General features: G+C 30.5%; 1 protein-coding gene across 1 annotated transcript; it reads left to right on the forward strand.

Annotated features, from left to right (window-relative positions):
• The first annotated feature begins 878 nt into the window (after positions 1 to 878).
• Positions 879 to 8,982, forward strand: LOC108685322 (allatostatin-A receptor-like). Its single transcript, XM_018190053.1, has 6 exons — positions 879 to 1,306; positions 3,925 to 4,054; positions 4,134 to 4,394; positions 4,483 to 4,731; positions 5,536 to 5,670; positions 8,932 to 8,982. Exons 1-4 carry the CDS (start codon positions 879 to 881, stop codon positions 4,729 to 4,731), a joined length of 1,068 nt encoding a protein of 355 aa, XP_018045542.1. The 3' UTR covers positions 5,536 to 5,670; positions 8,932 to 8,982.
• Positions 8,983 to 14,124: the final 5,142 nt, after the last annotated feature.

The following is a 14,124-nucleotide window of genomic DNA, read 5'->3' on the forward strand; positions in this document are numbered from 1 at the left end:
AAATATTGGTTATTACGATAAATATTAGCGAAGCTTCGATGGTCGAATTAGTATGATGTCTGTCCAGAAAGTCAAGAGTTTCATGTTTTAAACCTGCTGAGACAATATTTTTTGTAATAAAATTATTCGTAGATTTAGATTCTCATTAACATATTACTATTAATATTCTTATAAAAATGTTTATTATTTAAATAATTATTAAATTGCTTGTTAATTAATTTAATAAGTAACATTACTACTCTTGTTTCATTCGTAAATGCGTTTTAAAATCGAGAAAAAAGATTTCAGCGCAGTTTACATCAGAATCAGATATATATAAATTTTCACAGAAATATTTAAGCACTCAGATCCGTTTCAATCGAATATAGGAATTTTCTTATTTAATTAGTATCATAATTATTATCGTAAAATTATTACTTTATTTGCATTTTTTAATAATTTGAATAAAAAACAAAACTCACAATAAATAAAATATTATGTTAAAGTATCTCGTACAAAGAGTACAGCCGGCATTTAAAATTTATCATTCGAGAAATTAGTTAATTCTTGAAATTTCTCAAAATTTGAAGAAAGATTTGAAATGGAGGATGATGCTGTAAAAAAATGTATCAGTGAATCGTCAATTATAAATCCTGTTGTTAATGAATGTTTACAATTGACGATTTGTTAGTGCATCGTTTAATAGCTAGAATAAACTTTGCTGAAAGAAAGGATATTTTCGCTTCTATTTTCGATCCATTTTATTATCACTATAATGTATATGCTACGCAGAGATCTTATTTCATCCTATTCGGCTTAACAAGTTTATCGTGATGCAATTACAAAGAGGTCGCACATGTTAATTTAATCACAGATCGCAGATCGACCTTGATTAGAATATGAACCTGGAAGTGGCAAACACGACCGATGCGCTTAACTGCAGTACGCAGTTTACTTCATTCGAGGGCGATGTAGAGACCTGCAGAAACTATTACCACGGATTTGAATACGAATTCGTGCATAGAATTCTAGTGGTGGTAGTACCATTATTCTTCGGGATAATTGGAATTCTCGGTCTAGTCGGGAATTTGCTAGTGGTCGTGGTGGTGGCGGCAAATCCTGGAATGAGGTCGACCACGAACATCCTAATCATTAACCTCGCCGTAGCTGATCTGTTATTCGTTATGTTTTGTATACCGTTCACGGCTACCGACTTCGTGCTACCATACTGGCCGTTTGGCAACATCTGGTGCAAGATCGTTCAGTATATGATTATTGTCACGGCTTATGCTAGCGTTTACACCCTGATACTGATGAGTCTCGACAGGTTAGTATGTCAAGATCATTTTTTGCAGTATTGAGCTCTGATAGAACATACTTCCAAAATTAAATTTTATTGTAAATAATGTATTTTACTAATGGACTATTATTTATAATATTGTAAAACATATTTTGGAGAATTAAATCGCAAGTAAAATTCAAATGAGGCACTTAGATACATTTGTGTGCAGACAATGACTGTCAATAAGAATAAATGTACCGAGTGTTCTAAAATTCATAATTCAAGACATTATGACAAAAAATTAATAATAAGAATGTATAAAGTGTCGGCTCAAAGAATCAATCTAATAAGGAAATAATTAGAATGCCATAATAAATCCTATGTGATTAATAATGCGCAATGTCAACTTATTAAGAGAGTACACAATGATCGATTTACCAATTAACCACTGTTTACAATCGATCTTTGGAACTCATATTGATATCTTTATCAGAAAGGAAGAATTACTAGATCGACTAATAAAATGGCCTATAATTTTATCGTCATATAACTATAATAATTGTTTTATATTGTGAGTACCAGATAATCTTAAATAACTTTATTAGTGACTTCTTCACTTAAAAACTTGTAATATTAACAATTGCACGGAGAAGGATCAAAATTTTGAAACATTTGAATATTATATTGTAATTTAATTAATGATGAATATACAATATGTCATTTTAACAAATTGATATGTATTCGTTGACATTACGCATCAATATCCGTGTAGATCTATTATAGCGTTTTAATTATAACAAAAAATTTTTGAGAAATTGAGTAAAAAATTTATTTGTAAATTTGTATTTTACGCAATATATATATAATTTCTAAGATAAAGGCTTCCAAAAATTGTTGTTTGAAGGTTCTTTAAGAAATGAATAGAAAAATAATTCTTTTATTTATTTCTCAAGCTCCAAATGGGGAAAAAATGTCGTTTACATCACTTGTTAAATTCAATGGTTAAATTCTACAATGAGATAATACCTCACCATTAATAAAATTAATGTTTCCAAAATATTTATTTTCATAAGAATTAGCTATAAACCTTCATCATAAAAAATAGAAATAAAATAAGAAAAAAATCATTTTAAAAAATCAAAAAGAGGAAAAGAAGATCAAAAGGATAAAATAAAATATCACTTAGTTTGCCTTGAACACACGATAACGACCAATCGTATATATAACAGATGTTCTAAAATTCATAATTCAAGATATTATAACAAAAAATTAATAATAAGAATGTAAATAAAGTGTCGGCTTTTTCAAAATCCTAGATACCTGGATCTTCCCTCATTAATTATAAGTAATTACTTCCCTGCAATCAAAGAATCCATCTTCCACCTTGCACCGTTCATGTGTGATCTTTGCTGCTTGATAAGAATAATCCCATGCGCTTACATCTGATGACAACCCAGACAGATACGCACTCATTTGGCGATATTAAGTAACCTCTCAACTATTATGAAAATATTATGAAAATATTAAAATGATACAAGATTTTTCGACAGTTTAGTCGGCTCTACTTGCAAACAAGTGATTTATCGATAATTAATGGATATTTTGCATGTAAGGTGTATTCTAATTATTGATAAAGCGCTCATGTACAGATAGAACGGACTAAACTGAATAAAAGATCCATTTTCTCAATAGTTAATGAAACATTAATTATTATAAAGATCGCGTCCATTCGGTCTTGCTACACGTTGGTAAGCGCGGGAAGTTGTTCATTACAAGTGGCATTAGGCTTGTTCTTTAGCTGAACTTCTTGCACAGTTTATCTTCTCTTTTTTTCTTTCTAACGTGAAGAAAAAAGGAGAAAAGATGAATTGTGCAAGAACTTTAGCTAAAAAAAACCAGACCTATTGACAACGGACAAGCGCGCGCAGTAAAAGAAAACACCCGCTCTGGGCGGATCCTATCTCGTACATGTTGGCATTTCGTGATCATTCGGCAATCTTTAGAAATTTTCCATTAATGAATAATGTAAAATGCACGTTGAAAAATGATACCAGATTCATAATTAATTAACGATACATTATCTAAACGGGAACAAATAAAAGGAAAGTATTTCATTAAGAAATACTTTGAAATTCTAAGATTAAATCCATAGCTATTTCCTATATAAATTACGATCTCATGTCTTGCTCGTCGAGTTAAAAATTCACATGCAAGCAGTTAATCGATCTTTCTTGATCAATTTTCTGCATCTCCTATTTTAAGTCAAAACAACACAAAATTATGTGATAAAGGGATCTTTTAATTCCCTTTTCTTAACTTTTTTTCTCAAGGCGAATACGAAGGAAGAAGCAGGAATTACTTTTAAATTAATTGATATTTAAATACTAGTACTCGGAACATGAATCAACTTGAATATAGTTTAAAAATAGAACATTAGGGGTTATGTGCGTTTAAATTAATTTGCAAACTGATTCTCAGTATAACTTTATGCTAGAATGCTTAAAAAAAAACGAAGTGATAGAAGACATTTTTTATTCGTGCATCTTTAAGTTATCATCTTTTAAAAAACTTTGCTAAAATGAAAGTTTAGTTTCCATTGTTAATTATTCAAGCTAATTATAATACTCTATCGGAAATAAGTCACGTTAGGGAATTGCTTGCAGATATCTAGCAGTCGTGCATCCAATCGCCTCTATGTCATGGAGAACGGAGATTCATGCCATACATGCGATCTGTATTCTGTGGGTAATGATTTTAACGTTGTCCATCCCTGCCTTCGTGATCCATGGCGAGGTAAGCATGCCGTGAACTGCATCCCAACCGCAACGTTTCAAATTCAGATGTTGTCCTATAATGCATCGTGTATTTGTAGATTCATTACATTTTTCAAGGACAAAATTTGACAGCCTGCCGAATTCTGGATCAATATGACTGGACTTCTTACCAGGTGCCCTTCTTCCTATCAAGCTACGTGATGCCCTTGGTGTTGATATGCGTTTTCTACATGTTCATGTTGGCCAGGTTATGGCGAGGTGTGCGCACCAGTGCCGAGAACCGACGCGGAAGAAGACGGGTTACCAGACTCGTCGTCATCGTCGTTGTTGTCTTCGCTTTTTGCTGGTGCCCTATACAGGTAAAGAGATCTGTCTGGAACAGATGATTTTTCTTCTTTTTTGTTACCCTATTATCCATAATATCACATCCGCAACATCACGTTGCAGATGATACTGGTGCTTAAGTCCCTGGACATGTATCCGCTTACTACGGCGACGATAATGGTGCAGATAGTCAGTCATATTCTAGCTTACACCAACAGCTGTATTAATCCCTTCTTGTACGCCTTCTTGAGCGATCACTTCCGAAAAGCCTTCCGTAAGATTATCTATTGTAGGCCAACGACAAACTCGGACAATCAGATGGGACCAGCAACGAGAACCACGAGAGCTGCTAGTGCTGGCGATATTCTTTAGGTGAAAATTAACCTTATTTATACAATTCAAATCATTTCAGCAAAAATGTTGCTGCAAGCTTCTGTGCTTTAAGGATCCTCATTGATAATATAAACTTCTACAGAATATATCAATCTGTTCTTTTTGGATACTAATTGCTTGGTATCAATAAATCATAAATCACGGCTGTCACAAATATTGCTTCTTGCGCAACGGATTTCATTTTTATTTTCTTTTACCTTAAACTTTAGCATTTAAAACATATCAGCCTGCTGTTCAAAGAAGAAAGTTTAAAAATATTTTCCTATTATCCATCTTAATAAGAAATGTCATTTAGAAAATATTTCTTGCCTTTTAATGTTACCTTATGTTTACTTTTTACTTTTGGAGAGTTGAAAATTAATAAAAATCCAACAATTTAAGCGAGTAATAAAGAAAAACCAGATTTAATGCAACAGTTCATATTATACCAATATCATCAATAGAAAATAGATTTCGAGAATTAATTGAATACATCCTGATAATGAAAATTAAGATTTTAGTTAAGATTTAGATTTAAATCCTTAAATACAATGGCGTCGTCATCTCCGTTTTTTTCTTTCCCGAAGCAATATAAACTTCTTTGGCAGATGACAAATCGTGCCGACATACTTAACGACGTTACTTAATTTACTTACCAGCTATGGGTGCGGCACAGCTTGGCATGGCTATGCGAGCATATAAGAAAATTTTCCCCTAAAAACTCTTCACTGCTTTTCTATCTCTCTTCCTCTATCTCTGAACTCAGCGTAGTATATTGCCATTAACATGGTAACATTTCTACAGCCAGTTTACTCTTCGTTGCCGTTTTCATCTGTTCCATCTACATCGCGGACATCGGGAGAGAGAAACATGATGAGGAGTGAACGGGTGAATACAGCAAGAAATATAATCCTGTATCACAAGACATTGCCATTAATGGTAAGTAAAAGTGCTGATATAGAATGGAATGGAATGTTTTCATTTAACCTTTAAAGCACACGCACACATGTTATATGTTACAATATATGTCTTGAAAATAACAAAAAATATTCCTTTTACTAAAATTTCTTTACAATATGCGTAATATTATTCTAATCGCTAATTGTTTTGAATGATTTCGAAGCTAAAAATTAAAAAATTCGAACGATTGACTCAATACGACGATTCAAAGTTCAACAAATTTTTATTCTGTGCATTACATAAAATGCACTACATATTTATAATATACAAATTTCGCCAGTATATAATACTTTAAAACTTGATTTTTAGAATCATTAATTTTAAATTCGAAAACAAAATTTACAAATTTTCGGAATACGGAGTGATGAACTAAAATCCTAAAAAGTTTTCAGATTTATACAGGAAAGAGTGATATTAACACCAATAAAAATAAAAAGATTATAATACAGCCTTACACCCAGAGATATGTTCCAATATGTTCAAAATTGATAAAACGGATTTGTCAAAGATTCAGAAATAATATACATAATGCATACAGTATGCAATGATTGTAGTTATAGTAATGCTATTACTTCTACGTTATTTTTTATAATATATAACGATTTAATAATTGCAATTTTTTATAACTATATCGATAATTCCAAGCGCTAAAATTGTGCTAAGGCTGGAAAAGTCACTTTAAAAAATAACTTGTCACCATTATGCGTTACTTACTGGAAAAAGTAACACGTTACTTGTAATCCCTGAGACTATACGTATATATAAGATCTATTCTTATTGATTAGAATGTGTTTAAATTCTTCCTCATAGTCATTTTTTTTCATAATCGTCATCTGTTAACTTATCTTTAGAAATTTCGATATCACAACTGAAATGATTGAGTTTCATTCCAAACGAAAAGCTTTAACGAAATCACTAGCATTCCAAGAAAATAATTGCAACTATTATCACTAATAGTCGCAACTATTTTCTTGGAATCTAACAATAAGTCAAATTTTAAATGAATTTTCTGTAACAGATGAGCTATTTTATCGAAATTATGTACCTCGAAATCTTTAACATGCTAAAATCATCGATCTTTGTTTCAATGAATCATTATCGTTCTAATGAGCCGTTACCAAAGAAACTTCTTTTTCGTGACAACCATACATTAGCTATTGTACCAAACGTATATAACTTTTATTTAGAATTTCTTTTATATTAACTTTTCATGGTCATCATGGATCATCAAAATGATCCGAGCATTATCTTTGACGATGGATTTCAAAATTTCCTTCCTTCCTTCCTAAAAGTTAGTGTTCCTATATTATAGCGTACCTGCTATTGGAAATTTGAAGCTGAACTGAGAGAGATGCTTAGCTTTTTAATCGGATCATGTTAGTATATGTCTAACAGCCATTCGTACAAAAAATTTTTTTCCCGGGTCAAAGGTCAGCAAGTGTAATCAACTCGTCGTTTTCGTTAAAAAAATTTATAATTCATATTTTTGCATTAAATTGCAAAAATAAGCAAGATATAGATTATGTCCTTCAAGTAAGGAGTAAAAAAATGATAAGGGAATGTTCGTCGTGCTCATGTGTGATAAATAAACTCTATATATGTGTATTGAGATTGCGATGGCGAAGTGTAATGTTTTCTACATATTTTTTGTATTTTGCGTTTTTCATATATATATATACTTGTCTTCAGTATTAGTAATAATAATGATTTTTACAATTAATAATGGTAATACTCCAGATTAGATTAAGCGGACCCCTCCCCCGCCCCCCTCTCTAATGCGCTCCTAAGGGGAAGGAGAAAGATGGAGTGGGAGTCGCTTCGTGTGGAAGTCGTTTCCTAAACAGGGGGGAGGGGAGGAGGTGAGGTAAAAGTCGCTTCGCATAGACAGTCGTAAAATATATTTTAAAGTAAGAAATTTTTGTTTTACATAGTGACAATATATATCAAAGTCAAGGTCATTGAAAAGGAGTCCTCTAATCTGGAGTATTACCTTAATAATAACTTAAATTAATAATAAAATAGTCTTTTATCCAAATTTAACATCTTTTTTACACTTAAAAACGACTATCTTCCATCTATCAATATCATTTATTTTTAAAATAAAATTTAATTATCCGATAACGAAATTTATTCAAGTGTTATTTAATTTATAACAATTTAATTTTTTAATTCAAAATTATTGTGTTTATTCCTACTTATATCTATACTTATCGTTCTACCTACTCATAATTTCATTTATTCGTGTCTATTCGCCTATCTTCAATTGTATATTCCTACCTAAATTACTTCATAAATGTATAATAATACAGCTAATATAATACGTTAATGGCTGCCAATGTGGCATTCCAAGAATGGATCTAGACACGGAGAAAATCCGCGGAACTCAATCTAATCTTTATATCTTTATAAAAAGCACTCGTGGAATATTAGCAAGAATCAATCTTATTAAAAAATTTTACAACAATTGCAAAGCTGCTTTCTCTACTGAACGCAGTTCTCTAATGCCTAACCATGTCCTATCGCGTACTGTTAAATTTAACGGGATAAATCGCGATCATACTGAATAAGCAATAAATAATAATAAAAATAATAATATAAAAAAATTTCAATTTAATTTGAACGATTTTCAACTGAAAAATTCATTTTTAGCAAAAATTTCAGAGAAATTTCATTAAAATTTCAGAGAAATTTCAGTTCAATTTCAGCAATTTTTTTAGTATGATTAGTTGAAACATTCATTTTCATAGCAAAGTTTCAGCAATTTCGCTAAAATGTTTCAAAATGTGGAATAATTTCAGCAAAATTTTTTCACCAGGGATTACATAATTTAAAGTTACATTGTCGATCAGAAGTTGATTGATTCCAGCCTTTATTGAGAGATCTAATAATCCCGGATGCTCGCAGTTCGCATAAAGATACAATGTGATCTCGTGCTAATTGCACTTGGTGCGAGATCTGTCTTTTGATATCGAGCTAAAGTTTATCATGACTATACAGTCTATCCTTTGCAAATGGACAAGTAGAGAGTCAACGCTGTTGTAGTAAATATTCTACCCAAAGTTGGGTATAAGTAGCCTCATGAAATGGTCGATCAGCACATCTCTTTATATTTATTAAAGAATTATCAACTCTACGTATTTACCAAGGAAATATTAAATAGATTCCATTTAAGTCTTTAACTGAGGTACAAATACGTAACAAGAATACGTAACATATTATAAGATATTTGAACTCTTGCAGGACGGAGCAGTTCAAGTCGAAGAAAGACATTATACGAGAAGAAGCTCAAGCACAGATCATAAAAGTTCGAGACGAAAATCGGAAAAACTTTAATAAACTTTGACGAGAAGCCATCAATATCGAATCGGAGATTTAATCGCTGTAGAGCAAATGCAACTCGGATCAGGACTTACATTTAAATCAAAATATCTAGAATCTTGTAGAATAATCAAAATCAAATCAAATAACACTTATGACATGATACAAGAAAAAGTTTAGAAAGATCTTAGAGCTAGCACTATTTGTGTCAAATATCTCAAGCGTTAAATGGATTTCAAGCTATCATCTGAGTCAGATAATTCGCAGGAAGGCCGAGCGTGGGAAATCAAATTTGATTTCGAATTAAACGCGAATAAGGAACGCAAAAAAATAAGATAGAACGCAGCTAATAACAATATGAAAGCAGAGAAAGAAGGTGGTTTTCTAGAGGTTGGCGCTAATAGAATGACAGACTAGAGAAAGTTAGAGTTGAACCAAGAGAGAAAAATTCAGATTCATTAAGATGTTCGAAGAAATTGAGATGTTCAGATTGAGAAACAAGAGAGGTGTTTTTTTAATTAACATTACACTATACTTACCTGTATTAAGTTTAAATATAATTTTTATTTATAATTTATATTTAAAAGAAGCAATAGTGTGTCTTTCTTCATCCAGAACTATCCCCCAGCATTTCCCAAACATATATATCTCTCAGATCTGCCAAAGTGCTGCTCGATTTTAATTATATATCCCTTATTCACAGAACTTCTTGATCTTTTTGGCAAATGTATGTTCGAAAGAATCTTCCGTCAATCGTATTTCCCAAAAGCGAGGGATTTCTCGCGCTTGCAAGAAAACATACTGAAATTTTAACGAGCTTTAACGGTATCTGTGTTATATACTTAAGGGATATTGATTAGTGGTGAATGCTCTTTGTCATGCTTTTCGCATGTGCGTTAATTATTTACATACTGATTATCTCGCGCTCGACTCTTGACCTTTCGTTTACAATTCATAAATCGTTTATGCTCACACGAATATATCTCGATTAATTATGGAAAGGGGAAGAGATAATCCAAGCAAGTAATCGACGCGGCCACCGCGCTTGTACGAATCGATATGTACCGTACTTTAATTATTATCCAAGAGTCGATATTTCCGTTTCCCCGACTGAGTGAATGAGTGAATGGGAGAAAGTGAGAGAGAGAGAGAGAGAGAGAGAGAGAGAGAGAGAGAGAGAGAATGAAAGCGCGTACATTCTAGAAATAATTAAATAAACGTATCCGCCACGATTCATTTTGCTCTGAATAGCAGCGAGATTAACAAACGTGAAATTTTTAGTTGCAATTTTAAAAACTCTGCGAACTCAACAAAAATAACTCCCGTGAAGCTAGTTTCATTATTTAAAAAATTAATTTTTTTTTAAAGTTTTATAGATTTCTAATATAGTTTCCAAGTTCTTGATAGGTTTAAGAAATAGTTTTTACCATTGATAGCATGACAATGCGATTCAAAGATAAAAGGGGTTAACTTCACGCAGCCCTATTCTCAATATGAGCATTTTTTAAATAGAGTTTTGGATAAATTTCATACTAGATTCTTGTCCGAAAAGTTCGTGCCGATGTTGAAGGAAAGTTGAAACGCAGAAAATTTTAATTTAATAAATGTATACTAAAATTTAAATTTTAGTCGACATGAACTTTCCGGACAACCCAATACATTTTAGAAACAGTTCCATTCAAGAAAATAAAAGAAATGGGATTTAATACTTAAAAAATAGTCGCAACTTGAAAAATAATAATTTAATGTAATTTTCTCATTAAGATTTTTTATGGAACTACTCTGCGAAGTCTATAATTATCATTAGAACTCACAGAAATGTCCAAAATTTTTTGAATGTTACAACCAAATCGACACTTACAGCCGTCTGTTTTGACATAAATTCTATAAATTTTGTTAATAAAAATTTTGATAGAACTTCGAAGGAGATATCTAGAATTTTTAATAGAATTGTTAGAATTTTCAAAAGAAATTTTGTACTTTAAAGCTAATTAATAATATAATTGTAAGCGCCCGTATCTTTCTCGATTTTAATTCGACAGATTTGATAAAAAAATCCTAATCTTAAAAATTTATAGATTTGAAATAAAAAAGTGACGGATTGTAGGTATAAACTTGGTAATTGTAAAATTAAAGAAAAGTTATTAAAGAGGGAATTCTATTGAAAATTCTGAATAGCCTCCGCAGAGTTCGATCAAAAATCCTAATGACAAAAGTCTGTAGAATTAAATGGAAATGTTACAAGCTATAGGTGTGAACTGTAATTGGTAATTGTAAAATTAAAAAGGTTTTATGAATGAAAAGAGAGTTCTATGAATTCTGTTAAAAGTTCTGACCCTCACAAAGTTCTATAAAAAAATCTTAATGTGAAAATTGTATTCAATTATTTTTCAAATTGCTATTATTTTTTTGTTGCCAGTTTATTGGGTATTTATTTCCGTTTTTTTTTTTTAATTTTTCGCACGAGATTATTTTTTAAATATATCAAGAATTATATGAAATTTATCCAAAACTATAATAGAAAATGATTTATTATTTTGAAAATCGAAGGGCTACGTAAAGTTAGTCTCCAATGTTTTTACTTTCATTTTTAGGTCTTCAATGACTAAAACTATTTATTTTCTAAATTATCAAGAACTCTGAAAAAATTAATTTTTTAAATAATAGAGGTCTGACATCACAAGAGTACAAAAACTCCGTTGCTGTCGGAAGCGAAGAGAAATACGCACATTTCTTTCCGAATGCTGTGCTTTATCTCTTTTGTTTCTCATCGTCTCATTGCCTTTTGTCTTATTCACTTCTTATGCCGAGCTATCATTAAAGTTGTACTACGCTACCAGTGTACATTTAAGCGTTATTCGTCAATTCACAACTCTCTGTAAGAATCGGTTATGTTATATTCATGTTCCATTTACGTTCCAATCAAATGTTCATCAATTATGCGTTTTACATTGTTATTATATAGTTCTATATATTTTGTAAGTTTAAACGTATAATTATTCGTCAAGCAAAATCGCATATAATGACGTTGAATTCGAACTCCTGATGCACTTATCTTATATATGCTTGCATTTTCCTTTCGCGCAAATTTTCCCTTCTTCTTTTCTTGATACGAAAGAAATAATAAGAGAATATTAGAGATTATTAATTTAAAGCATTAAACACGGTAATCGATATTAATTAAACAATATTCTAAATTATATGTATTGCTTAATTAACACATTAATATCATAATAGATAACTTAGTTTGTATAAAGACAAATTTATTAAATAGTCTCTCTCTCTCTTTTAATTATTAATACATCAAATTGAAAGCACGGCAATGTACTCCATCCACAGCTTAACAATATGAATCTCAAATGAATAAACTGCATGTGATTCACAAAAATGTACAATTAAGCAAAAAATACGGATTGTAATATTAAACTATTAAATACACACAAAAATGGTGAGCTCACCACACGATTACAAGATATTCAATCGGGCAGAGATGAATCAGACAGAAACAAATGAGTTTAAGAAACATAAACAAAACGAACCGATATTCAACTTGAGTTTTCACAAACTAAATACTGAAAAGACATTCTCAAAACTAGCACATAATTATTACAATCTAACAGATATAAATAAGAATACAAATGGAAGATAAGCTGCCGGCACAATTTATCAAAATTGTGCATAAATATTACAACATTATTTTCATGTAACGTCTTAAATGATTACGATTATACAAGTAGGCTTCGCCTCCCTGAGAGCTTTTAAGCAAATATATTCAGAGAGCTTGCGGAAGCATTAACGGTGATTAGTGGCCCATATTCAGCGTGTCCTCTCCGATCCATAAAGGAAACACTGCTCCTCAAGAAGCTATTGTATTTTGTGACGATATAATGGCATATCTTTTCATATTCAATCTTATTTATCAGAAAAACTCTCAATCATTTTCCTAAAATGATATTTTAAGGCGGACAAAGAAAAAAAAAGGAATCAATTTTTTACCAACAAAGGAATAGATTATTTAAGTCGATAATATTCGAAACGCACAACAAACGCATGTTTTCATTTCTGTTTAATGCATATTTATGAAATACATTAAAAACTACAGTGAAAATACAAAATTAAAACTGACATAATAATTAAAAGCAGCAAAAATGTGGACATCATTTTACATCACAAAGTACGTGATTGATGTAAGACAGATTTTCTATCGCGTTTTGTAAACTAATTTCATCTAACTAAATACAAAATTTAAATTAGAGGAAAAATTAAGAAAATTAGTTTTTTTCTATTTACCGAAGAAGATAAACTTTTAGTTTTAAAAGAAATTGTTTAAAGTTTAACTGAAAAATGTTGTGATAAATTCAATCATAAGATTTAAAAAATTATTTACGTAGAAAGATCAGAAAGTTCTTGGACTATAATGTTATTCGACAAAATTTTACTTTTTTTTCGTAACACGAATGTGAGTAATGTGATTTCCATCGTACACTGTTGTTTGCTGAACAAGAATCCGTTGTCAAAATTTGATTATGACGTCACAATTATGAAAAAAAGACAATGATTTTGAATATGTCATTTTTTACCTGTTTGATATTTTTTTTCAAATCATAAAATAATAAAAATATATGTCTCAGTTCAAAAAAAAAGTTCACACCTGAAAAGGCTAACAGTAAAAAGAAAATTAAATTTCCTTTTTCTATGTTGATCATAATAATTTTTAACAGAAACGATCATTTTTCTATATATTTTTTTATTTACGAACAATTTAATTTTAACTACCTTTTTACATTTTTTACATTTTTTTTACATTTTTACATTTTGAAACATACAAGTGCTGCACAACTTTAGACTTCATAGTATTTATTGATAACGGATGTAATATCAAAATATTATATAATATCAACAATATTATATAATATCATCAACATATCAAGAATGATCTAATATTATTATCAAGTAAAATGTTTTTATCAACAGTGATTATTTGAACTATCTTAATCAAGTTACGTAATGTGAGTTTTTACGATTACATCAAGAATGAACTAATGTCAGAATCAATTCGGGGAAAAAAAAATGTTTTATATATAATTATATATAATTATATATAATTTTACATAA

Source organism: Atta colombica, unplaced genomic scaffold, assembly GCF_001594045.1.
Source record: "Atta colombica isolate Treedump-2 unplaced genomic scaffold, Acol1.0 scaffold150, whole genome shotgun sequence".
Lineage (NCBI taxonomy): Eukaryota > Metazoa > Arthropoda > Insecta > Hymenoptera > Formicidae > Atta > Atta colombica.